Here is a 26,020-nt window from a genome sequence, read left to right as displayed (position 1 = left end):
TGATCATGCTGAGAAGCATTTGGATCCCTGGTGTGGTTAACTACAATAACTATCCTCTTATCTTCACGTGACCGATCACGATAAGAGTGCCTTAAACTTCGTCATCAGAATCTTAGTGCGATCGACTCCCAAGTTGGGTTGTTCACCTTCAAAACCACCAAGATTGTTTCGAATTCATGAAACATGGCTCACTTCCTGCGAGGTAAGCAAGCCGGTATTCAGAATGACTTGTCCGCAGGCCTCTTTCCAGAGCTTTTTATGCTGGACGAAGTGAGTATTTCAATGCCACCCTTGCTTGTGATTATACAACTGCTCTAAAACCCCTGCTATCAACTTAGGTTGCCCGCTTTGGCGTAAATTCCCGCATCAGCACTCTAGCATACGACCCAGTTCAGTCTCTCCTTGCAGTTGGCACAAGCGAAACACAATATGGAGGCGGAGAAATATATGTTTTTGGACAGCAGAGAGTCTCTGTGGTGTTCCAGCTTCCCCGCAAAGCAGCGTCCACCATACTACAGTTCGCCGCCGATAAGCTTATCAGCGTGGATTCGAAGAACGAAGTCTGTGCATTTTCTCTAGTAGAAAAGAAGCTGGTTGCTTCGTATGCGCCTCCGGGTCTGGTTACTGCTATCTTAACTGATCCTTGCCTTGACTATGTGTTTATTGGGCTGCAGAACGGTACTTGCTTACTATCCTTGATTTCATTTTGAGTAGGTGCTGATACTTATATTCCTAGGTGAGCTTGTTACATACGACTTAGACCGACGGATACCGGCCCCTTTCAAGCTTCCGAACTTCTGGAAAGAGCGTAACCCGCGAGCCAGAGTCCTTCCCATAGTGTCACTGGCTTTTCATCCCCGGGATATTGGTGCCCTTTTGATCGGATACTCCGATGGTGCTGTGTTATTTTCCGTCAAGCAAAACAAGCCTCTAAAATATTTCCAGTTCGAAATTCCTCCTGGTGCCCCTGGGAGTAACTCCAGCCCGTCTTCTCTAGGAGAAGTTCGGCGACCAAGGATAACAAAAGCAATCTGGCATCCCACAGGCACATTCATTCTTACCACACATGACGACTCTAGCCTTGTATTCTGGGACCCAAAGGATGGCAGGCTTGTGATGGCCCGAACTCTGACTGATATTGACATAGACAAACCTGGACCTGCATCAAAAGCCTCGGCTTCTAATCCAGATGCATTTTCTTTGAAAGAGCCCATTTTGCACGTGGCATGGTGCTGCAAAGAAAACCCTGATGACACCGGTTTGCTTATTGCAGGTGGCTCTCCAACCACGAAGCAGACAAAAGGATTGATCTTTTTTGATCTTGGCCCAACCCCGAACTACCAGACATCGTCCTGGCAGATCCTTTCTAATCATTTTGCATCCCCAAGACGTGAAATAAAATTGGGGACCCCTCCTAATGCAGAAGTTGTTAACTTTTGCTTAATCCCTCGGTCCTCGCCGCATTTTGCTGGCGGGCAAGACCCAATCGCGGTTCTGGCGCTTCTATCATCCGGGGAACTAGTCACCTTGAGCTTTCCGAGTGGCCATCCTATATCTCCCACTAATATGCTCCACTTATCCCTATCATTTGTGCATCCGTTCATTACCAAAATGTCCTTAGCATCCGTTGATCGCACTAGATGGATGGGCTGGAAGGAAAAAAGGGCCCAAGGTCCTAAGGTTTTAATTGGCGGTGCTGTCGCGAAGCGTCATATGAAGCGATTTGAGAGCCGTGATATTGCTCAAATGGCTCACGCAGATGGCCTTATTCGCATGTGGGACACTGGCCATGATGATGAAATTGAGAATCCTACAGTCGTTCAGGTTGACCTTGCCAGGGCGGTAGGGCGTTATCACAACGTCGAGGTCGCTCAAATGTCACTAGCTGGTGCAGCTGGTGAGTTCTCCGTTGGCCTAAGGTCCGGTGAACTGGTGGTATTCCGATGGAACCGTAACGAAAATGCTGGCAGTGACTTGCCACCAGGAAATAATGAAGGTCCCGGGCTTGTCACAAATATAGCCCATAGAGCGGACCCCGGCTTAAAAGAAGGTTTCCTGCCTATGGTTTTATTTGATCAGCGCCAGGGCTCCGTCACAGCCTTGAAGCATAGTGATGTTGGTTTTATCTGTGTTGGCTACCAGTCAGGGAGCATAGCTTTCGTTGATTTACGCGGCCCAAAGATAATACACACAGCCAGCCCTGCCGATTTTGGAAAGCTGTCTCGCAGAACCAGCATTCGGAAGAGCCACGGGTCCGTTGAAACCGCAGCTGAATGGGCCACATGTATTGAGTTTGGCGTCTTGACTCTTGATGGAGATAGTAAGCATTTCTTTTTTCCTCGAATTTGCCTTTAATTCGAGTCTCAGCATAGGGGCCCTCCAACGGACTAACGACAATAGATTATTCGAGCATTGTTTGCTTCGTCGGCACCAGTCGTGGCCGACTCGCTACCTTCAAGCTATTGCCGTCTTCAAGTGGCTTTTCCGTTTCGTTCGCTGGCGCAACCTCTTTTGATGATCGAATCTTAGCTATCTGCCCTATCAACGCTGACAATGGCCAGCTGACTCTGGCGACCCAGCAAGCTGTTTCGGGTTTGAGAAGTGGGTCTAAGATTCACGGTGTTGTTCTTGGTGTGACTCCTTCTGAGTGCCGGATATTCAAACCCTCCAGCGCCAAAGGGGCTCACAAGACCTGGGATGAATTCATGTGCGATTCTGCAACCGTTGTCAAAAGGGGAGACGCTTATAGCTTGGTGGGCTTGTTCGGTGATGGAAGGGCCAGAGCATATTCAATTCCAGGTTTGAAGGAAATCGCCTCCGCACCTATCGATAAGTTTTTCGAGGTAAGGAGGTTTGGAGATGCTCGTATTACAACTTCAGGTGACGTGTTTGGCTGGGTTGGGCCTTCGGAGGCCGCTATGGTCCATGTCTGGGGTGCTGGGCTACCTTTGTATGCAAAATAATCTTGCTTAACGGATCTATCAGATGGACTAATTGTCGTTAGGGATCGATGCGCGGACGTCCTCTTCAATCCCGAGCTGGTAGTCCCTCCTCGGCCGACTATCTCCAATCTTCAATGGATATCCGGCACCCAATATGTGTCAACCGGCGACATGGGACCTTCTTAGTAAGTATCTATCCAGACCAACTCCCTAGCCTTTGATTGCATCTAATGGCCCTTCAAGTTGGCGGCCCCGACCGTCCGCCATCGAAACGAATGATGGAGCAAATGCGTTTAGAAGAGCAAGAACGTCAGTCTGCTAATCGCGAGAACCGCGCCCGCCAGACCGCCTCTCCCACTCAGGAGTCCCAAGAAGGATATTGGGCGTATATGCAGCGACAAGTCCAAGAGAGAACAGAAAGGCTCGGTATCATGGGGGAGAACATGGATCAGCTGGAAGAAAATAGCAACGGCTTCGCACGCGATGTTAATAAATTTATCAAAAATCAAAAGAAAAAGGCGGTTTTGGGCGGTAAGTGTCATGGAGCTTACCTATTAGTACTTATGTGGTTGAGTGAATCGCTTGGGCTAATCTCGTATTGTTGTAGCGATCGGTTCTAAATTCGGGTTCTGAGTCGAATTATGTCTACACCGTGAATTTCCTAATTCCCCTTCGGTTTGGATACATTTATGTGGTTTATTATGAAGTCTTTGGATTGAAATCATATTCGGGTATTTTAACGATTGTATGTCTAGGTTTATCATTTCGCTTCGATACAACTTTGTATCTTAACTATCAACAAGACAAAGCATAAAACATTGCAAAGATATCTTAATATTTTTTTTAGACAGGGAATATGTGCGTAATCGTATGGAAATATGGAGAGGCTCAGGTAGCTGATGTCGTGTCTCGCTGCATAAAAACCAAAAAAAAGTGGGAACAATAGAAAATCGTTGAAGAGGGATAGCAAAGGGGGGTTGTTCGTTCCATTTTGCGATTTAGTGGACCATTACTTCAGATTGTGGCTGTTGACGCTGGTCCGGAGTAGGATTGCTGTCGTCCCCCATTTCAACGTCTTCATCTTCAGCTTCGAAGCCTTCTTCTTCGTCCTCATCCTCACTTCCGCTAGTTTCACCCTCTAAATCTTCACTGCCGGCTTCGGATTCGTTATCATCTGGTTCCTCGGGGCCCTCACCGGTATCCATTTTGTCATCGTCTATTTTTTCTAACTCGTTAAGCTCTTGTTCCAGAGCGGCTTCGAGTTCAAGCTCCTCAGCACCGTATGCTTGTCCATCGTCTTCCAGAACGTCCGCATCAGGTTGTTCAGGGGGGAAATCTGTTGCGTCCGAGTCGGAATCCCTAGAAAAATGTTTAGATCAGTAAAACAGCTCACTATAATCTTCAGTCACTGGAAATTGGAAGAAAACTTACCATTTGATATGGAATCGCGTAACCCGAGGTTTTTCTGCCAGCACACTGCGCCTCACCCTCTCGATGATGGGTTTACCAGGAGGTTCTTGGTTGAGTTCTTCGCTGTCGTATTCGTTATTCACATAGTATCCAACGCGGACAAATTCTCTCCCATCGTAGCTACATGTAAGCAAAATAACGGTCACCCCGAGGATTTCGGACGTGGGAATCCGTTTGAGATCTGGCGGATCTGCTTCGAAGATGAACTTATTAACGCCGATAGGAATGGGCCCGACTAATAAAGAGTCTAGTTCTTGATCAAATTCAGATCTTTTACGTATTAGCTTTACCTGGTCTGGAGCAAATATCGAACGCGGGGGACAGTTGACTTACGATGTCGCGGAGCCGACATAGGTGAGTTTCCACTCCAGATCTGATTGAACGGTTAGAACAGGAAAACTCAAGGAAGTTTGAAACAGGCTACGCACCTTTTTGAAGTTGCTCGAGGCATTCGAATGTGATTTCGAACTCATATGGCGCAGTAAAAGGCGCGGGGTTGTTCAAGACCCTCACACCAAGAAGAGACACCACAGACATAGTTGAATGCGAAAACTCTCCACTGTGTATTCAATGATTGAAGAAGCTGTAAATGATGAGAATAGATTGAATACACCTGCTTTGAGAAGATCAATAGGACAAGAAACACGTTGGTCAGGGTGAATAGGTTTTGATAACGCGTGATTGAGAATCAATTAAAGAAACCGCGTTCTCGAGCTAGCGCGATTCCGTCAACGTCACGTGACCATACCAGTTTTTCGGCTTTCCAACTGTTCAACCTGAAAGAGAAGCAAACAACGACGTCGAACACCACGACTTTCTTTCTGAAACTTCTCCCGAAACCCTTTTTTCTTACTGCCTGCCTCATATCTACGGCTGCTTCTACTGGGTATCTTCATTTCTGTTCAGTCCATCTTTGTCGCTGTGAGTAGTCAACCTGTTAGCCTGAGTGTGTTATGCGCCCGACTGACCAGAGCCGTCTGTTCCAGGCAGAAGCTTTCGGGTTTTGCTGGCTTCGGTACTATCGCCATGGCTGAAGACGAAGCCGAGCGCGCATTTTTCCGATCTCAAGCATTGAATATGGAGAACTACGAAACTGGTGCGCAACAGGGGGAAGCTGGCTCAGATTCTGATGAATATGATCCTTCAAAAGCAGTTGAAAACGAATATTCTACGGACTTAGCAAATCCGCAAACTACCGTGCCAAGTTCTTCTCATGTTTCTGAGTTTTCTGCTCCTGATTCTGTTCAGCGGGGGAATGTCTCCGATAATTTTCCTCATGGGCAGGATTCTAGTGGTGCTTTTCCTTCAAAGTCGCCTTCCATATCTGAATCCAGAGCTTCAGCTCCAACATATCCGGCTGCTCCTGTGGTCGGTGCAACCACCCAGGCGACAGACGAGGTTCGGGCAGAAGAAGTTGGTGAAGGAGACGGAGGTGACGCAGAATATGAGCCACCAGGGGCATTAGATCATGTTCAGGATACCACATCAACTCCTGCAGATATACAACAGCGTTCGCTTTCTCAAAATTCTAATAAAAATGTTTCTCAATTTCATGTATCGCAGCAGCAGACTGTGCCAGACAAAACCACTTCACATGATGTTTCCAATAATTTGTCTTCTATTGCTATTCCGGCCGGTACTCCAGTGCAGAGTGATGCCGCATCCAAACCTGATGACGCAGGCCTGGCGGTTCCTTCTATTGCTCAGTCAACTAACAGTTCTATTCCCGCCACTCCCACTCCAACTCCGGTTGCCAAAGGCCGTCTACCGCATGACCGAGTCGGAATCCTTGAGGATAGAATTCAGGCCGACCCCCGTGGTGATATTGAAGCATGGTTAGAACTAATTAGCGAACATCGCAGCCGGAACAAGCTCGACAGTGCCCGACAGGTTTATGAGAGGTTCTTTAAAGTGTTCCCATGGGCCGTAAGTACTGCCTTGCCTTTGTGTTTTCATCTTCGAATCTAATCATCCATTTGCAGGCCGATGAATGGGTCACTTATGCCAATATGGAATCCGAAAACAACGAACTTTATCGTCTTGAACAGATTTTCAACAAAAGTCTTTTGAACATACCCAATGTTCAATTGTGGTCCGTGTATCTTGATTACGTGCGGCGTCGTAATAATTTAACAATTGATACTACTGGGCAAGCGCGGCGTATTATCTCATCGGCATATGATTTTGCATTACAAAATATCGGTATCGACAAGGATTCAGGGCTAGTCTGGATGGATTACATTCAGTTTATCAAGTCTGGTCTAGGCAATATCGGCGGGTCCGGCTGGCAGGACCAACAAAAGATGGACCTGCTCAGGAAGGCCTACCAGCGAGCCATTTGCAGTTGCCATGCAAGCAGTCAATACGCTCTGGAAGGAATACGACCAGTTTGAGATGAGCTTAAACAAAATGACGGTATAGCTTCTCCCGTACCTGATCCTTCTCCTTCACATAATACTCACGAGATTTACATCATATTAGGGTCGTAAATTTTTGCAAGAACGGTCCCCTTCTTATATGACCGCTCGCAGCTCCTACACCGAATTGCAAAACATCACTAGGGACCTTGTTCGATCCTCACTTCCTAAACTCCCACCCGCTCCAGGATTCGACGGACATGCCGAATATTTGAAGCAGGTTGGAATTTGGAAACGCTGGATCAAATGGGAGAAAGACGATCCACTAGTGCTTAAGGAAGAGGACGCCGCAGCCTATAAGGCTCGTGTACTATACATTTACAAGCAGGCTCTTATGGCTTTAAGGTTCATGCCTGAACTGTGGTTTGAAGCATCAGATTTTTGCTTCCAGAATGACTTAGAAGCTGAAGGAAACGAGTTGCTGAAGCAGGGAATAGAAGCCAATCCTGAAAACTGTTTACTTGCTTTTAAGCGCGCCGACCAACTTGAGATTACAACTGCTTCCGAACAGGATCGCGTTAAACGCGGCACGCTGGTCAGGGAGCCTTACGATAAACTGCTCGACGCCCTCTATGAACTAATCACCAAAGCGAAAGCCAAGGAATCTCAGGAGATAGCCGAGATCGAAGAACGGTTTGCAGGAGCAAACATGCAACCTACAAACCGAAACGACGAGGAAGAAGATGACGGCAGAGATGATTCCAAGGCGAAGGAAGCTGCGAAGGCCAGTGAAATCGAAGTGACAAAGAAAGCCCACGGGGAGCAAATTGCCCTTCTTTCGAAAACAATATCATATGCTTGGATTGCACTCATGCGGGCCATGCGGCGTATTCAAGGAAAAGGTAAACCTGGTGAGATTGCTGGCTCTCGACAGATTTTTGCCGATGCACGGAAGCGCGGCCGGATCACAAGCGACGTGTACATCGCTAGCGCATTGATAGAGTATCACTGCTATAAAGACCCAGCGGCAACGAAAATTTTCGAACGGGGCGCGAAACTCTTTCCTGATGATGAGAATTTTGCGCTGGAATATTTGAAGCATCTGATTGACATAAATGATGTTACAAGTATGTATTGTCTCGTTCCCTATCAGTTTCAAAAACATACTGACTCAAGTCTAGACGCAAGAGCTGTCTTTGAAACTACTGTTCGCAAACTGGCGTCAAACCCTGATAAAATTGCTAAATCAAAGCCAATTTTCGCCTTTCTGCATGAATACGAATCCCGCTATGGCGATCTCACTCAGATTATTAGTTTGGAGACTAGAATGAGAGAGCTATTCCCAGAAGATCCCACCCTCCAACAGTTTTCTCACCGCTATTCTGGCCCGTCGTTTGATCCCACTGCTGTCCAGCCTATTATTTCACCCTCGCAGGTCAGACCGAAGCGCAGTGCTCCATTGGAAGAAGCTCCGTCGCGCCAGGACTCGCCTGGAGGCCCTTCATACATCTCCGCATCCCCCAAACGCGCATTCCCAGCGGATGATTTGGACGATGATTTCAGACCACGAAAGTTTATACGGGCCGAATCACCACTCAAGGGTGCTGCGGGGAGAAGACTAGACCAGCAGAAGCGAATACATCAGGCCAACGGGGGTGGCACAAGCAACCTTGGTCAAACCCGGCCACCAGCACAGGCACAGCCGCTTCCGAGAGATATAGTGTATCTTCTCAGCATCATTCCTCCTGCGTCGGCTTATGATTCTGTGAGATTCCTACCTGATAAGATGGTGAATTTACTGCGGCAAATTGATATACCAAATTCGGTTTCACACTTGCGGCCGCCTGTTGGTGCAGGACGCCCTCAGTACGGTGGTAAGTAAACTAATACATAACATCTGGATTTCACCGCTTAGGATCCGATCACTGACTGCTTATAGCAGGCTACCGTGGCAATCAATGATTTCCTATTTGCTGTCTAGTCCCATGCTTTTGAGGTCTCTTACTGTGAGTTAGGGTTTCCCAAGTCCCTAGATGATTCAATATGCTGGATTGATATGATCATATTTGAAAATGCAATCTTGTAATTTTGTTTGTGTTGCGTTTTATTCTTTTATGTTTACGCTGGCTTTTGCTTTGCTCGCCGTTTGTCTGGCTTTCAATGTTCCTGTATCAAGCTGCGTGGTTTCAAGGTGTTGCTGCATCAAGTAGGCGTTTGACCTTTCTGTCCGGGTTCTCTTCTCAGCTTGGGGCCTCCAGGGAGGGCACTTTGATTTTACGACAACGGATAGGTACCTGTACAATAGGCAGAGGGATTGAATGAAAAAATTCTCATTACGCTCCATGATATTCATATGACTTGGCTTGGGTGCTCGTTGCTCATGGCATCTCAGTTTCAAGGTTGACTAGGATTTCTTGGCGATACATGCCGCTTTTACACCCACAGACCCGGGGTCAAGCAGCACTGATTCACTCCCAAGCGGGTAAGACGGACTACCTGTGTTCAGCGCAAAAGAAAATGAGACAAAGAAAAGACGGAGTTTGGATCGCGGCGCTCTCTTACATGCATATGTACCTGCATACATACTACGTACATGGGCTATTTCTAGTACGCTGTGGAGGTCTTCATTTGAGCTTCAATGACCAATGCAACCGCCAGCTGGATGGCTGATGCTGCTATGCTGTTTTGGCACCATATAGCCAGGTCCGTCGCTGGTCCTGCTGGGTAGCTATGAGATATGTAGCATATTGATTATGCAGGACCCAAAGCCATGGATAGCGGATGCAGTAATCTAGTTACTGCACACTTACTAGCCGCTGGGAAAACATCAGGGCCCTTGCAGCTGTCTTAAAATTTGTTCATGCGCAAGCTTACTTACCGGTCGGATATTCCATCTTCTAAGCACCGGTGGCTCCAACCATGGGAGAAGGCTTGGTGCCCGCTTCTGTTTCTTCCATCACAGACAGCAACACTCTATTAGCTGCTGCTGCCGCTTCTTCTGTAGCTGTTGCCGAGAATGTTGCCTAGCGACCGTGTTCCATGATGTTGTAACTTTCCTTTCTGGGACGCACAGCATCACACGCGTGTTTGGTTTCTTCCTTTGGCAAATGTTTTTCTCCTCCCACCTCTTCCTCTTCCCTCTTCTTCTTCTCTCCACCTCACCTCTCTCGCTTCCCCTCCCACCACCCATTCTTTTTTTTTCTCTTCGTCCCTCTACCCTCGATCCTCGTGTCTTCCTATCCTGTTTGTTAATATTTCTGGTTCGAATCTGCCTCCAGAGAGTATTTGTCTAAGAATCTTGTGCAAGAAGGCCTCTCAGTCGTTGCTGTTGAAGCTATAATTCAAAAGGTCAGTAATCTCCTTCCTTGGATCACCCGAATCCCCAGGCTGCTTCTATCTCTGTTTTCACGCGTCTTGAAATCCCTTGATTGCTTCTTCAGCCATTGTTTACTCTCCTTGAGCGCCTGGCTGCATCACTCAGCGTTGACGGCGTGGCTGCCTTCGCGTGGGCCAGCCTTCAATTAGTTGTCCTTTTTTGCCTGTTCTTCCACGAGTTTATCATCTTGGTGCAGTGGCACTTGTTTCCTATGCTGAGGCAAATTTTCATACCTCTTTTCATGGGCTGAGGGCCTCTGCCTCCCATTATCTGCAGTGAGAAGGTGGCAATGGTGTCGTGACGCTATCTCTTTACTTGACATTCCTTAAGTTGGCAATGTTGATTACCCCGGAATTTGTTTTGAAACTCCCTGGACTGTATGCGGCCGACATTGACTGCGCCGAGCTTGTGGGCCCTTCTTTTGAAGGATATTCTTTAACCGGATTATACACGCGTTGTGTTTTCGACCCGAGTTGGGTTCAGGCGTCAGAAGGTTATTTCCACAGGCAATTGTTAACGGGTTTCCATTAGGCCATACAAATCGTTTTCCAAGTCTCATGACGGGCGCAGCGAAACGTCGCCGCCAGAAGGCCGGTGCAAAACAAGAACAATATAACGGTCCATCAAACCAGGGACCTTCGTCTCCCCGTGGGCGCCAGCCGGCTCCGTCTAGCATTTCAGGAGTGATCGCCCCTCGGGGTGATTCCCCTTTGCCTTCTCCGCGTATCAAGTCACCAACTCCAGGTGGAGATGTCGGCCCGGGTCCTCTTAGCCCGCGAAGTAATGTTCAAAGCCCCGGTAGGCAATTGGTCGACCCTGCTCGTGATCCCGATATGTGCCGTAGCATGGATTTTTTAAATGTTGCTTCTGTAAGTGTATTTCCCCTTTTATATCGAACAGCATCACGCGCATGTCGAATGCTTTAAACGTGGCACCCTTTGGTTGTTGAAGATGTTTGACACCATATTCTCTCATACCGTCTGCTTGCTTTTTGATATGACCGTTCATGTTTCAGAGCTTAAACTCCGAACTCCCACTAGTCTGTGACTTTCTTTTTTTTATTCCTTTCTTCTTTCGGCTTACCACAGTTTTCACTATTTCTTATCCTTGAAAGTGGAAGCTTGAGTTTCATCTTTTCGCGATTACTGGTTCCCTTCCTCATTATACTTTCACTTTGGCCAATACTTCACTTCAACCCACCGGCATCATCCTCAAAAAGAGGCCCCGATTATTTACATTCACGTTCTTGCTGCTAATCTCACCCTTTATTTCTTTCACTTGAATCTCTCGGTTACTCGTTTCTTGCTCACCTGATCTCAGCTCTCAGCATAAAAAGGCTCTTCTCTCTCTCCTGCTTTCTCTTCCCTTCTTACTCTCTTCTCTTCTCGCATCGCCATCAAGCAGCTTGAGACCCCTCGCATCCCACCCTTGCCCTTGCCCTTGCCTGCAGCTCGCTCGAATATATCTACGTTTTTTGAGATATCTTTTGATATATTCAGCTATCTATCGCTTTGCTTGCCTCTTTGACCCTCCGCGATCCCCTCACAATGTCCAAAAACATGGCTCCAAAAGGACAGAAACCAAAATCTTCTAAAGAAGACGATGCTCCTTTTTACCTGCGCAACATTACATTCTATGAAACTGACCCTGACAAGTATTTCGAAAACATATCCCTCGTCAAACGGCCAGGGTTCAATACCACTGGAAAAGAAATAGCATTGTCTATCAATTCCTATCCGATAGTGCAATTTCCGAATAAGACCGTATACCAATACGACGTAAGTCTCAATCTCATATCTAATGCTGATGTCCCAGCTCACGTTTTCTTAGGTTCTCATTGGAAATGGCGCGGAAAAGCGTGCTCTTCTGGACAAGGTCTGGAATTCCAAGGTCAGGAAAGAGAAACTTGGAAAATATTGGATTTTTGATGGTAATAAGCTGGCATGGTGAGGCACCCCTGATCTAGAACCGACGGACATCTACTCACTATGACTCAGGTCCACTACGAAATTGAGTCAAGATTTAAATGTCGTTATCGACCTAGACGTTGATGCAGGCCGTCTAGACTCGAAGAGAGCGAATGCTTTTCGTTTAGTTGTGCGTCCAACTAAAAAGATTAATCTCGCAATACTCGATGAATATGTTCGTGGAACTATTCCTCTAAAAGATGATGCCCAAGAAGCTTTCAGTAAGTCATACCTCTAATCATCTCATTCTCCGCGTAACTCAAATTCGTTAGATTTCCTTGACCATCTTTTACGTGAAACCCCCAGTAGGACATTTATTCCAGTCAAACGGTCGTTTTTTTCAGAGGACAACCCGAAATTTGACCTTGGCGGGGGCGTTTTTGCCTACAAGGGAATTTATCAAGCCATTCGTGCAGTTCATGTAAGGATTCTCCCTGAATTATCTTGATCAAAATATCATGTACTAACTTTGCCTATAGCCTGGAAGGTTGGCTGTAAACGTTGATGTTTCTAATTCGTGCTTTTGGTCGCTTTATTCTTTGGTCGGCCTAGCTATTGGTATTATGGATCTTCGAGACGTGCAACAGTTGATTCATTATTCCAAGCCGGTTGTGGACCCATGTGGAGGACATCAACCTTCAAAACAATTCCACTTGCTCGATCGGTTGCACAAGCTCAGAGTTAGAGCAAACTATCGTGGCTGCCCATGCCTTGATAAGGAATGGACTGTCAAGGAGTTTCTTCTTGTCAACGCCAAGCAATATAAATTTGACGTCAAGGACCATGCGACCGGTACATCTCGAACGATGAATATTTACGATTACTTCAAGGAGAAGTACAATATTATTCTGGACTACTGGCAACTTCCTGTTGTTCAAATGACCAAAGGAAAGGTCGTCTACCCAATGGAGCTACTTGCAGTTTACCGCGCACAAAAATATCCTTTCAAGCTCAACGAGTTTCAGACTGCCCAAATGATCAAATTTGCGGTTTCCAGGCCATCAGAAAGACGACAGGCAATAGAACGTTGCAAAAAGAATCTTCGCCATCCTGAAGATGACGTACTCAAGGAGTACGGCCTTAAAGTTGCCGACTCCATGGTGAGAACCAAGGCTCGACTTCTTCCAAATCCGGAGATACTTTTCGGAGGTAATCAGAAATTCAACCCTGGAACAAACGGTCGCTGGGACTTGCGTGGGAAAAAGTTTTACCTGCCAAACAGTAAACCATTGAAATCATGGGGCATTGGATTCTTCAAAGGTCGACATCCTATCAGCGGACCTCAGATCGAAGCCTTTTGCGACAATTTTGTTAGAACATATCAAGGCCATGGCGGCATTGTGGAGACTAAGCGACCCGTCATTATGGAGCTTCCCCAGGATCCAGCGAAAGCAGTTTATGAACTGTTCAACGCAGTCGGTAACAAATACAATCAACGACCACAAATTCTTATTCTTGTGGTTCAAGACAAGCAGAGCTTCCACTACTTGCGCATCAAGAAGTCTTGTGACTGTCGTTTTGGGGTCCCTTCTCAAGTACTTCAAGGACAACAAGTTGTCAAAGGGAGCCCGCAATACATCTCAAATGTGCTAATGAAAGTCAATGCAAAACTTGGTGGAACTACTGCAAGGGCAATTTCCAAATACAACCCGTCTCTGCCACCGTATACAATGGTGATAGGCGCCGACGTTTCCCATGCTTCTCCTGGCAGTCATGCACCAAGTATGGCATCGTTCACTGTCTGTATGGACACATTTGGTGGCCGATACAATGCAGGTTGCGAAACAAATGGCGAACGCCGTGAAATTATTAGTCCCGCCAACATCCGAGACATCCTGGGACCCTTGATTCGCGAATGGGTCATGAATATTGGGAAAGGTCGCAATCCTCAGAACCTTTACTACTTCCGAGACGGTGTATCTGAGGGGCAGCAGCAACACGTTCTCCAGCGTGAGATCCGACATATCAAGGATATTTTCAAGGATATCGCCATGGGAAAAGAGTGGGAAGGAAAAGTCACCGTTGTTATTTGCTCAAAGAGGCATCATATTCGAGCGTTCCCAGAGCCAAATGACCGTAATGCCGCTGACAAAAATGGCAATCCGCTCCCTGGGACATTGGTTGAAAAAGATGTGACAAACCCACATGGCTACGACTTTTTCTTGTGGTCACACATCGCACTCCAAGGCACTTCTCGCCCTGTGCATTACCAGGTTCTCATAGACGAAATTGGCAGCTCTCCCAATCAACTCCAAAATATGATATACGAGCACTGCTACCAATACATGCGCTCAACAACCTCAGTATCTTTATGTAAGTCAATCTCTAACGATCTTGAAACCTCCAGACTAATATATTTTGATCTTAGTCCCTGCAGTTTATTACGCGCATCTTGCTTCCAACCGCGCACGATCTCATGAGAATGTTCCGTCAAGCTCAGGTCCGCAGTCAGGGCCCGGTGTTAAAATGAATCGTCCACCACAGCAAGGGCCAAGGCCGGTTGAGGCTCCTCCTTTGCTGCCAATGCCTGAAGCAGACAGACTTGGTTACAAAGTGTGGTACATTTAATTCACAATAAGTTTGATTGCCAGTTTGCGCCCAGACCTCCCTTTCCTTGACAGATGACAATGGCTGAATTACCTATCATGAAACCGGGTCAACAAGTTCGCTATTTTCTGTCATTCTAATAGGACTGGATATCGCGACGGACAATTACGAGACGGGACTTGATTTCTTTAGTACTGGAAGACGGGGTTGGGCATGCTACAGGATTTACCCTCGTGATTTCTTATTGATTCTGTGACATGCCTTTCCTGTTAAAGTTCATAGGCGGCACCCAGTCGATGGCTGCTAAGATTTTTTAGTAGTCTACTTTCAACTAATAGAAATCTCAATTTGCTTCCTAGAAAACTACGCGTAGTTTCCCTGCCCGAAGAGGTAGACACTCTCCGATAAGTTTGATAGGATATTGCATCAAGTATACCGACATAATCATGTCAACCACAGCGTATTAAACACCAGAAGAAGCATTGTAATCAGGCCTCAGCCGCTCTTTACAAGTGAGCTAAGGACACTTCCATAAACGCACTGACTCCATCCCCGGAAACCAATTCAAATTGGGCAAAACTGGCAGCCCTGGAATTGATGCATGGACTTCAAGCTCCCCCGTTCTTGTGACCTTTAGTCCTTTGGTTATCGGCTCTTCTCGGGCGTGTAGTTTTATGCAGCTTTGATAGACTTGTACTATAATCTACTAGAACCTAACCGTTCTCTCTTCAACCTTTACTGCAGGGTCAAATGAGGGAGAATGTGCTTCCGAGTCTTCCCACCACATAGAAGCTGTAGGCTTCTATGCGCGATTGGTCCTCACCTTAAGTTTTAACATGAATGACCAACCCGTTATTTCATGTTATGGATAATATGCAATATTTATATCTTAGCGGCTGAGAATGAGCAGCCCCAAATCCCCGAAGCTCATTCTCACTAATACCCTTCTCGGAATAATGAGATATGGCGTGTCCCCTTTCACTTCCGGAACGCCCGTTTCTCAGCTATCTTTCATGGGCCACAGTTCTCCGCGTGCAACCTTCGAAATGGGTGGTCGTGACATCATTGACACGACGACGCCGGGTATAAAAGATGTCAACTAGTAGGCTAGCAGGTCTGTTACAACCGTCGATATATCTTCCTCTCAAATCTTCCTTCCTTGAGACTTCACTGGTCTTCGGTAGCAGGGCATTCCGGATACGGGGTATCTTTCTCGCTGTCCAAAACCTTTCTCGAATCAACAATGGGCAACTATTTTTCCCGCAACAAAGAGCTTGTCATCAACCCATACGTCGGCAGCGGTCGGGGCGATGAATTCCGCGAGATCCGCACAAACGCAGCTGTGTTGTCAATTCAAGCATGGGAGGACACCATGCCCGGTGGCCATTGTGGCGTAAAGGCACTCGAGGTACAATGGAGCGACGGACACACGGTACGAATTGGAGAAGAGAAAGGCGAGTCAAAGTTGCTTTTCATTGAAAAGGGGGAGAGAGTTGAGCACATGGTTATTGGAGCCGGAGATTTACGTCGACTCTATTCGGATCAAGACTACGGATAAAGAATGGAAAGTTGGAGGAAGCGGGAGGCAAGTTGACAAACATGAAGGTTGGGAACGGGATTCTTGTTGGGTTTGTGGGTAGAAAGGGGCACGATCTTGACGCTTTAGGCGGTGTTTTTGAAAGGTGAAGGGCTGTATGTATTCTGGACAAACGGCTGCTTTGGTAAGGGACTGACGGTCGTCATATCATTCTTGTTTGTTTTGTGCTGGTGCTGAGATAGCTTTGTAGGTTTCACATGGCAAGGCGTTGGATGTGGTTTTCATGGTTCCTGCAGTAAACCTGTCGACATTGAGAAACTGAGTCCGAAACTATCTGGCGCTGTGCAACAGACGGCGACATTGCGGGCAAGTCGTTGTTCGAAATGGTTATAATTTCAAAATAAGGATATAAAAGCAAAGGATTGTACATTAAATACTTTATTAGACACACAGAAAGTAACAAAGCACACAACCGCAGGGAATCAAAAATACATACGGAGCATGCCTGTGCCCAATAATCTTGCAAACGTCGCACAAGAAGTACAAAATTGCAGTGTAAAAGGAGTCCAATATTACCTTCAGTAAAAGCATAAAGGGGTAACAAATGCACTTTGACAAAGACGCCCTGAAACCCGAGCCCGATAATCCCTTTCTCCCTGGTCGTATCCAAACTAAACCAAAGCCGCCCCGATGCATTCAGATGAGTCAAGTCTTTGAAGAATATAATCACACATTGGAGAAAGGGAGCAAAATACAAAAAAAAAAGGTCCAGTGAAGCAATTGTCGCTTCATCATCAAGGGTATAGGGAAACAGAAGGAGAACAGGCATGCCAAATGTATATGGTTGCTCGTCAAAATGATTGTAAAATCAATCGCGTACGGAGTAGACACTCGCGGTTCGGCGACTAAGCGGTTCAATATTCAAATGGTCAAAAACGGTACTAGTAGTCGGATTGAAATTGAGCTGGTGTTTTGATCAGGTATCCTTCCCAATATTATTCGCGAAGCGCTCGAACGTGATTGGTAAAGGTTGAGGTTTAGATGTGGCCGTTTACGGCGGCAGAGCGAGCGACTGCCGTGACAGAGGAATTTGCTGCAGGTCCGTTGACGTTGCTGGTATCGTCAATCTCCATTCGGTCGTCATTGGCTGGATTATTTGATACTTCCCCGGAATTGTTAACGCCGTCTACGGTTTTGGCATCGTTTTGTTGGCTGGTAGCGGTTTCGTTTTCCTTAACGCCGTTTAATTTAGATGCCATCATAGCTTTCGTGGGATTGTTGGCATTAGTAGCAATATCAGCGCCCTTTGAACCCGAAATACCAAGCCCAGTGCCAGGATTTTTCTTGGCCTTCTTTTTGCTGGGTTCAGCAAGTTCGGACTTTATAGCAGTAATCCCAGACGACGGCGGTGCGGGTCGTTTTTGGGGACTGGTGGTTACTCCCTGGTTAGATGGCGGCACAATCTTTCCTGACGCCGGAACTCGAGGTCTTGTTGCATTGGGCCGTTGCTTTGGCGGCAACTCTAAATCTTCCACCAGAGGCTCGTCGTTGTTGGCGTGCAACTTTGCTAAAAAGAAATTCTGAACCAAGCCAATGTGCTGTGGGAGTGTTTGTAGTGAGATGCGTGGATAGGGAGGGGGAGTAGGGAATAGGGTAGATGTTGTTTGCGAAGAGCTTTGAACAGGTCAGTATGGCTGAATAGACAAGATTAGGTCGGGGCAAACAAAGATAGCATACCTTAAGTTTTGGGCTTGATGCGCATGATACATCCGGTTCTGGAGGAGATGCAAAGGAACGCTCAAGCTCGACAGTCCAAATTCCCTATCAAGGCCAAGTTCCTTGAATCCGAAGAAATCTTCGTCGATATCCTCTGCAAAATCACCGCCTATGAATTGCTCGCTTCCATCATTGAAAGCGCTCGAACCGTCGCCCACTGGCGTCATTGAAAGCTGGTCTTAGCAACTCTGCGAGATGTGCCTTAAGTCGGTCGTGAATGCCACCAAGTTTTGCTCCATGCCGCTCAGTGTCGTCCTTAACATAAGATTCAAGTGATTCTACATCTGTCCCGACTGCCTGGAGCGTATGCAGAATCATTTGTTCTTGAGTGTAAGCGTGTTTCCATTGTTGGTCTGATGAGGAAGTTGAAGCCTGCTCGGTCTTGGGAAGTTTCGGGGATTCCATGTAACCTTTAAGTGTTGCGCCGATTTTAAAGAAAAAATCTGCCGCGACGTCTGTAATGGCATCCAGGGCGGATGGTTGGTATTCTTCAAAACCGGTGTGATAAAGGACCTTTGCAACTGATCGCTGAAAGGCGGCCCTGCAAACCCAGGGACTGATCACTGGACCTTCATCATTCATTACATGCGGGAGCACATCTTGCTCGACGAGAGGTTCTGGCTGATACTTCTGGAACTGATTTTGGTACATCTGGTGGAGAATATCAGATTCGATCCATCTAAAAACAGAGCAAATGGGAAGCTTACCTGTGACTGTTGCTGCATTTGTTTGACAATACCTATTTTTGAACATATCTTTCTCGTTTCTTGCATTTGTTTCATGTTGGCATCCATTTTCTTTGAAAATTTACTGGCAGGCGCTGTGAATAACCCTTTGGGCAGGATTCTTAAAAATTCTTCAGAGGTTTCGATAACATTTCCCTCGGAGTCCTCTTTCCACTGCAAATGTTTTGGAAGGTCTGGAAGCGCTGACATCAAGTCATAATAGTCTGGAAGCATTTGATCTTCCTCTTCGTCAATGCCTTCGGCAAACGTCTCGCCAGTTGTTTCGGGTTCGTTCATCGGATGACTACCGTTGACATGTTTATCGTCGTTTGACGCCTCTAGCTGGTTTCTAAGCCACCGTCTCATGCCAACTTTCGTCCGTAGAAGGGCCGGTTCGTCAGGATTTAATTTGTCACCTTTAAGAAGTCTGTGCCGTTCGGCAGCCACAAGAGCGCGATCTTTCTTCGTAACCTGCTTCCAGATCTTGTATTCGGGGTCCTCGAACTCGATGGCTAAACCAGACAATGCACTATTATAAACCGGAACCGGAAGGCCGAAGTTGTCCATATCCATAGCATCCATTTGACTCCCAGTCGCAGCAACGCCCTGGCCATTTGATGTAAGCGGCGTCAAAGTTCCAGGAGGAGGTGTTGACAATGTGCCCGGAATGCCATCCGTGGCTGAATCCTGAGTTACACTCGCAGAATCGGATGGTTGGGTTTTAATATCAGAGGAGGCTGCTTCAGGGCCTTTTGCAGGAGCCTTGCGTCCAGTTGCAGCACCCTTTTTACCTTTTGTTGCCGTTGCCTTCCGCCCTCTAGATGACATGATTGGTTCATCGTCACTTTCCTCGCCGCCGTCAAGTTCAGCAAGTTGAAGCCTGCGTTCCTCCGCTTCAACCTCTGCACGATCTCTAATCACGATGTCGGGGATTAAAGGCACAAGCTTTTCTGTCTCTTTTCTCATGTAAAGGGCGTGTTTTCGGAGAAAATGCTCGGGATTGGTGTTATACTTTAAGCAGTTGGACCATATCAAGTTAAGATCCTCCACAAAGTCTTGCTTCGACTTGTATTGGAGAGCCTTTAGTTTTTTGGTCATGGAGCCTAGATCCATAGGCCGCTTGATAACTATGACTTGGTATTAGTGCTTGTGTGTAGTTGCCCCAAAGGGGAACAGTAACATACTATTGTAATAGTCCGGCGCATCCCTCTTATTCACTCGGGTTAAGAAAGCGCTGGAGTGTTCAGTCATCGCTTTGAGTTCGCTCAGTACTTTCTCCGCGGCTTCGTAGAGTTCCTCTTGTCCAATCTTGTCTTCGCTTGCCCACTTGCTACGGTTCTTCCTGACTTCACTCATTAAACTGCGCAATTCAGCATCTGAAGCTTGGACCTCACTGCGCTTCATATCGATCCGCGCAATGAGGTTCTTCAGGGTTAAGCTTGAAGCTCCTAGGTTGGCACTGCTTAATGAACCGTAGCCAGGCTGCCCGTTGGCAGCATTGGCATCGTTCCCACTCTGACCGCGCATTTCCGCCTCAACTTGTCTTTCCGACTCTTCCAATCTCTGTTGGTCTAACATAGCATCGCGGTCATTCTCCAAGGTGTAAAACATGGTGCGAAAGCTCCTTTTTGCTGCTTCTTCTGTTTCCTTTTTATCCTGCTCTAATTTTTTCCTAATATCTTCTAGCGAGTCCTTTTTCTGGTCTTTTTGATTCTCTGAGCTCGGGGTTCGAGACGGTTTCGGTGGAGATGATGGTAGGGCTTTGATTTCGGCGGGAGGTGTCGATTTAGATTTAGGCGAAGGAGGGTGAGGACCACCGTCATCGTCCTCGTCATCATCATATTCATCGTAGTCGTCTTCATCCATTTTCCTTGCAGCCCGCCGTGGTGGAACCGGGGTCGTAGCTTTTTCAGGTTCGGCGGGAGCTTGCTCGGGTTCGGCATTAGAGGCGGAAACATCCAAAACCCTCTTATGGCTGAATAACCAATTTATTTTTGCCTCGGTGCGCTTATATCCCTCTCTAAAGGCGATAACACGAGTATCTTCTTCCGGCGTGGGATCGATATCTGGTATCGGGTTTCCGCTTTGGGAGCTCTCTGCGTTTGCGCGGGAAGCTATTTGGGGGGTGCGGGGCCGGGAGGGGCCGTTTGGCAGGCCATTGGTAGGGGGAAGCGCATTATGCTGATTGTCCGGAGGGCGCAAATGCCCTGGAGGGAGCCAGGCGTAGTGTTGGTTGAGCGACATGGTCGCACTGAACCCGCTGTGCTGGGCGGGCGAGGGGGTTGCCCTCCAGCTGTTGAGCCCACCTCAGCGGAGGACAATCTGGGCGTTTGGACCGGGAAAAAGTGGCATAAGGTAGAATATCAAGCTGTAATAACCGCTCCGGAGCTGAATCCGAAGCGAAAATCGATGGATGTGGTGAGTTATCGATGGCTGAGAGTGAGACTCTTTTGGTGGAGATTCTTTGCGGAGGTGGAAAGTCATAAGGTTGCCCAGACAGACCATTCTGAACCGAGTAAGTCACGGGATCTGGGGAAAGCCAGACAGCTTCAGTGAACGGTGCTCACGGAACACGAACAGGCTGGCAGAGCGGCGTCCATGGAGCTGGTTGCTTTATGGCGATGAATAGAGGAACTGCATGCGTTCAAATCAGCATATGGAGGACGGTTTAATTCTTGTTATGTGACGTCGCTGATCATTTGTTGCTTCAAACAACACCAACAGACCATCTACAACATCTATTCAAATCCGCTCATGAACATAAAGGAAACAAAGCTGGAATACTGGAAAATTGTGATTTGACGGTACTTTAACAGCTCAGCATGCGCATCAGATACCCCTTTGCAGGTATGTCCCAGGTCCATCTCAGCTCCGCTATGATCTCCCTTGACAAAAACCTAGGCAGCTTGTTCACTGCTAACTGTGGATGTTTAACCAGGGGCCTTCCTTATCCTCCTACTCCTCTCTGCATACATCAACCTCGCTCCTCATACCGAACCGAAAAAGGGAGACACGACAATCCCACCGTCACTCCAGCCCAATGACAAACTCCTCCACTTTGTCACTTTCTTCATCCTCTCCGTCGCATTCTACTGGATCCTGGACACGACGCGCCGGCGAACACTCCATCTAAGCGTCATTGTCTGTACGCTGGTGCTCGGTATTGGCTCTGAGATCATACAATCTCTGACTCCAAACGGCCGTTCTTTCGACCCGTTCGACATCCTTGCTAATATAATCGGCAGCCTGGCCGCTGTGGGGCTGTGCACATGGTATCATAAGCGGATGTTGGAGCGGAAGAGAAAGTCCCGCTTCGGAGGCTTGTTGAACGACGGGGCTGGGGAAGAGGACATTGAGTTAGGTACTGGTGGCCCCGATCATGTCGAGGAGCTTGGTCCCCAGGAGACAGGCGTTACAAGTACGAGAACATTGGAACAGGAGGTTGATAATTGGGATGAGAATGCTGTCGATAACTGGGATGAGGAGGATGGCGAGAATAACCCTACCGGAGGCGAAGATTCATTGAAACCAGCTCATGGAAAGGATGATGTGAAATTACGAAACGATTGAGATCTACAGGCATGACGCTGATATGAGGATGATGAACTATCATGTATACTTAAAATTTGCTCTGAGTTTGATTTCTTGCCCTTAGGTCATCCAATACGGTCTGTTATAACTAGCATGTAGCGTCTCGGTGAAAATTGGTTGGAATCTGGAGTATCAGCAAAGGTATAAACGGTTGAAATTAGTTACTTATAATAACATGACAGGCTCGCTTTTCATGATGAAGATATCAAATAGACTACGTGATGATCAAGAATAGCTTCACAGCTGGTCAATAGCATTCGCTGCACGCAGCAAAAGCATTGGAGCAAACAATCAACGCTATGTACTACTTTTGCCTCCAGTAAGGAGTTAAATCATGATCGAATATGGACTATGAACAATAAAATCTCATGTAAAACTTGGAAAGATGCTTGCAGGAAAGAAGAACCGATTTTTTAGCCCCAGTGAAATGTATGAATGCCCAATAACCTTACACAAGAGCCCCCCAGAAATCATAAATCAAAGACTAATACAAACTATCGGAATGCGATCAAGAATTATTTGGCCAAAACCCAGTGTGGATTGCCATGGGAAGCCTTGAGTTGTCCGCAGCGGCGTCCGTTATCCCTCAAAAAATTTCGAATACTTTCAATCAATGATAGGCTCCAGTTCGCCTTTTGTATTTGTTTCCGCGAGAGTATCTTCGTCCGTGGCATCGTTTGCATCAGTAGAGGTGTCAGTCACACCTTTCTTTCCAAGGACAGCATAGGTCTGTTCCTTTAAGACGTCGTAAATGAATTGATATTGAACGTCATTGTACACCATCATCATCCGCTGTTCTCGCAACTGGTTCACCGTATCGAAAACGGTGTCGGCAGTGTCATTAGCTACATTCAGTAGATGGCCGTTTTTTAATTCTCTCAAGAGGTGATCTAGGGCAATAAATGTTCCGGTCCTACCAACGCCCGCGCTGCAATGGACAATTCTCGGGTTGTCACAGGACGCTGCTTTTTCGGCGGTGACTTTGGTCAACTTGATGAGCGCATCGCGATACTGACCCTCGGGCTTTGCATAATCAGACCAGCCGGCGAAGAGGTAATGCCAAACAGTTTTTGACTCCGAACCAACGTCCAGTTTGAGCTTGCGAACTTCTGAGCAGCAGGACTCATCATAGGAATATTCCAAAAGTGTAATGGACCCAGAAAGGTCAGTGAATACAGACTCATCCTCCTTGTGGTCGATGAACGGATCCGAATCAACGGGAGAGAACTGAAACGTAGGCACTTCCATATTCAATGGGAAATATTGTGCACATTTTTCTCTGCCGGATTCGAAAGTTTGGGTGAGCATTACTACTACCGCCACTTCTCCTGACTCGTGAAAAATCATATTCCAAAAATGTGAGAGGTGACCGTTTTTGGGTCCCTATAAGATAATGACGTTAGAAAGAAGTCGCATAAACGACCAGAGGCAAGACTGACCTGGGTTGCAATATAGCGAACGGCTTCCTGGGTTTTAGTATCCTTCAACTCAATTGGAGAGGCGTTGATAAAATCGCATTCACCCGGGGGAACTTTGAGGTGGATCCGAGAATTTGCCCATGCCTGAACGTTGGCGTAGCGACTTCTTTCCCTTATAACGGGGTTTGATTCCAATGCCCACTTGTGGGAAGGATCTCCAGCTAGAAGCCCTGCCGATATCCGGCTTCGTTGGAGCCATTCAAGCTCTTCGAACTTTGAGCGCAGCTCTGTGCGGTTTTCCAAGCTCTTGTCAGCTAGCATATCAAACAGCTAAGATGACTCTAACCGGAGACTCACCGGAGTAGGACTGGGTCAAAAATGGAGGGACAGTAGCAGTGACGACGCCTCCTTCGACACTGCTTTCCCTGCTGCTCACATCTAGGGCTGCGACCGAACCTCCATTGACGGACGACCTGCTATCTGCAGACCGTTGACGCTTACCAAGGGTTTGTGACAAACGCACTTCCGACATCTTGGCGGTTGCAATCCGGCGAAAGCTCCGGGCCTGCTTCATAAAGCGCCGAACGCTGCCTTGGACGCCCTTAGGCTTAAAGCATGGGGATGACCGAACGCTGCCAGAGAGGCTAGAGGTCTCGGATGGGGCACTGCTCTGTGCTTTGCTGGGGTCAGAAGTTGAAGTGGGCGGGACTAGGTCTGTTGCGCTCAATGACGGCAGATCTGGACAACTGGCGGAGCCGTCCTGCACAGGTTTGGGGGCCAGATTCACAGCACTCGCAAAAGCGAGTCAGCATGTGTGATTTGAGAGTAGATGCATAGATACTGATGCAAACCAACACAGCAACGCAGGAGAGGAGGAAGAACACACTGCATGAGGTGAAGGCGAGAATATCCAAGGAGATGATTTCCCAAAAAATCTCTTTATATATAATTATTCAATGCCGAGACGAACTATCACACCTTGAATGGAAGGTTCCAAGCGTGAACAACCATCATTTTTCTGTTTGGAAAAGAAAGCGTGCTTTTTTGAAGGAGAATTGAACCCTGGACTGGGGAGCTTGTCCCGCACTCTGACAACCGGCGGTTATCCCTTTCTTTGAAGCCCGGAGGTCCAGAAAATCCCCCAGGAAAATTGGTGGCCTGGACAGCTGAAGAGTGACTTGTGTACAGTGGGGAAGTATTGGGTGAAGGGCAGACCCAGACTGTTTGAGAAACGCAAGGAAAAAGAGGGACACCAGATGGCATCAGACCAATGACACCCCAAAACACCGCTGCGATCGCAGACTCTCATCAAGTTGGGCGGCAACAAGAAGCGAGGATCTGGCGGAGTGACTTTTTCTGGCCGCCAGCTGCCCTCCCGCCACACTCGCTCGCCACACTTCACCACAAGCCACACTCCCTTGGCACTCTCCCACAACAAACGTCGCTTTTGCTTCTTTCTCTCCATTCTCAGTTCTGCGGGTCACCAGCAGTGAATTTCGCTCTTGCAACAGGCAGCAAGGCTCCGGCAAGGCTCTCTTCCACGGTTGCTGGATGTCTCTGGGCAAATATGCAATGACTAGTCCGTAAAATGTGGCTTCGCATTTTCGAAGTATGTCACGTCTGCACGTTGGGATTCACACCTCCAGGTTGCGGTTCTGACTTCCACTCCTAGATTTGGCTGACTGGCAGGGTATGTGGCCCATAGCCACGCCTAGTTTGTGGTCTTGCCTACTTACCGTCAGCAGCTGTTAGCCAGTCCAGCTTTCCATCGAGCTGTGCGTCGGGTGCATAAGTCAATTCATGAGCTCCGCCACGGCAAAGCACCGGAGGATATGGGAGGAACAAACATTGATAGTGAGCAGAGCCCTTGATGGTGCGGGAGTCGCGATTGGTCAGACACAAGTACTAACGTTTGTCTTCTTCATCGCAGAACCTGGTGTCAAATATTACCTCCGGTTATTCCGAGAGGAATTAAAAGATCAGCTGCGAGGCGGACCAAGGAAATAGCCTTGTCTACGTGATAGACGAATAACTATTAGCCCCTTGTTGTCCTGGGTTCGTAGTCAGTATAGATAACACTCTTGAGCTGGACTCCTTCGCCACCGTTAAAAATCAATCCTTTGCCAACGGATCTGTTTGGGTTGCATGGGCCTTATCCTACGGTTTGCATCCTTCATTCCATCCGGAGAGAAAGTAGTTACTTCCTTGACTCTGTTTTTGCGGCGGACATGTACATACATACATTCACCGTGTTCGATTGCTCGTCTCCAAGGAAGCCTACATATCCCCTCCAAATACGGTTACTGCCCTTTAG

The 26,020-nt window shown here is 47.4% G+C and overlaps 8 protein-coding genes across 8 annotated transcripts; 5 read left to right on the top strand and 3 right to left on the bottom strand.

The window, feature by feature from the left end:
- Positions 1-183: 183 nt before the first annotated feature.
- UREG_07492 (uncharacterized protein) lies at positions 184-3,264 on the top strand (the record flags this gene model as incomplete). The annotated part of the gene is made up of 7 exons (XM_002582673.1): positions 184-202; positions 239-270; positions 339-678; positions 737-2,320; positions 2,401-2,950; positions 3,005-3,127; positions 3,186-3,264. 7 exons carry the CDS (start codon positions 184-186, stop codon positions 3,262-3,264), a joined length of 2,727 nt encoding a protein of 908 aa, XP_002582719.1.
- Positions 3,265-3,940: 676 nt separating this feature from the next.
- Positions 3,941-4,949, bottom strand: UREG_07491 (histone chaperone cia1; the record flags this gene model as incomplete). The annotated part of the gene is made up of 4 exons (XM_002582672.1): positions 3,941-4,301; positions 4,374-4,682; positions 4,746-4,785; positions 4,841-4,949. The coding sequence occupies 4 exons, from the start codon at positions 4,947-4,949 to the stop codon at positions 3,941-3,943; spliced, it is 819 nt and encodes a 272-aa protein (XP_002582718.1).
- A 540-nt stretch (positions 4,950-5,489) lies between these two features.
- On the top strand, positions 5,490-8,731 carry UREG_07490 (uncharacterized protein; the record flags this gene model as incomplete). The annotated part of the gene is made up of 6 exons (XM_002582671.1): positions 5,490-6,338; positions 6,395-6,523; positions 6,678-6,827; positions 6,894-7,896; positions 7,951-8,643; positions 8,712-8,731. The coding sequence occupies 6 exons, from the start codon at positions 5,490-5,492 to the stop codon at positions 8,729-8,731; spliced, it is 2,844 nt and encodes a 947-aa protein (XP_002582717.1).
- Positions 8,732-11,692: 2,961 nt separating this feature from the next.
- Positions 11,693-14,680, top strand: UREG_07489 (uncharacterized protein; the record flags this gene model as incomplete). The annotated part of the gene is made up of 6 exons (XM_002582670.1): positions 11,693-11,923; positions 11,976-12,091; positions 12,143-12,333; positions 12,385-12,533; positions 12,592-14,425; positions 14,481-14,680. The coding sequence occupies 6 exons, from the start codon at positions 11,693-11,695 to the stop codon at positions 14,678-14,680; spliced, it is 2,721 nt and encodes a 906-aa protein (XP_002582716.1).
- Positions 14,681-15,902: 1,222 nt separating this feature from the next.
- UREG_07488 (uncharacterized protein) lies at positions 15,903-16,518 on the top strand (the record flags this gene model as incomplete). The annotated part of the gene is made up of 2 exons (XM_002582669.1): positions 15,903-16,091; positions 16,447-16,518. The coding sequence occupies 2 exons, from the start codon at positions 15,903-15,905 to the stop codon at positions 16,516-16,518; spliced, it is 261 nt and encodes an 86-aa protein (XP_002582715.1).
- Positions 16,519-17,233: 715 nt separating this feature from the next.
- UREG_07487 (uncharacterized protein) lies at positions 17,234-20,941 on the bottom strand (the record flags this gene model as incomplete). The annotated part of the gene is made up of 5 exons (XM_002582668.1): positions 17,234-17,870; positions 17,934-18,145; positions 18,255-18,623; positions 18,680-19,824; positions 19,882-20,941. The coding sequence occupies 5 exons, from the start codon at positions 20,939-20,941 to the stop codon at positions 17,234-17,236; spliced, it is 3,423 nt and encodes a 1,140-aa protein (XP_002582714.1).
- Positions 20,942-21,519: 578 nt separating this feature from the next.
- Positions 21,520-22,267, top strand: UREG_07486 (uncharacterized protein; the record flags this gene model as incomplete). Its single annotated transcript, XM_002582667.1, has 2 exons — positions 21,520-21,544; positions 21,636-22,267. The coding sequence occupies 2 exons, from the start codon at positions 21,520-21,522 to the stop codon at positions 22,265-22,267; spliced, it is 657 nt and encodes a 218-aa protein (XP_002582713.1).
- Positions 22,268-22,894: 627 nt separating this feature from the next.
- Positions 22,895-24,597, bottom strand: UREG_07485 (uncharacterized protein; the record flags this gene model as incomplete). The annotated part of the gene is made up of 4 exons (XM_002582666.1): positions 22,895-23,671; positions 23,728-24,020; positions 24,064-24,386; positions 24,593-24,597. The coding sequence occupies 4 exons, from the start codon at positions 24,595-24,597 to the stop codon at positions 22,895-22,897; spliced, it is 1,398 nt and encodes a 465-aa protein (XP_002582712.1).
- Positions 24,598-26,020: the final 1,423 nt, after the last annotated feature.

This window comes from Uncinocarpus reesii, genomic scaffold (assembly GCF_000003515.1).
Source record: "Uncinocarpus reesii 1704 scaffold_5 genomic scaffold, whole genome shotgun sequence".
Lineage (NCBI taxonomy): Eukaryota > Fungi > Ascomycota > Eurotiomycetes > Onygenales > Onygenaceae > Uncinocarpus > Uncinocarpus reesii.
This window is presented reverse-complemented; position numbering and strand designations above follow the sequence as displayed.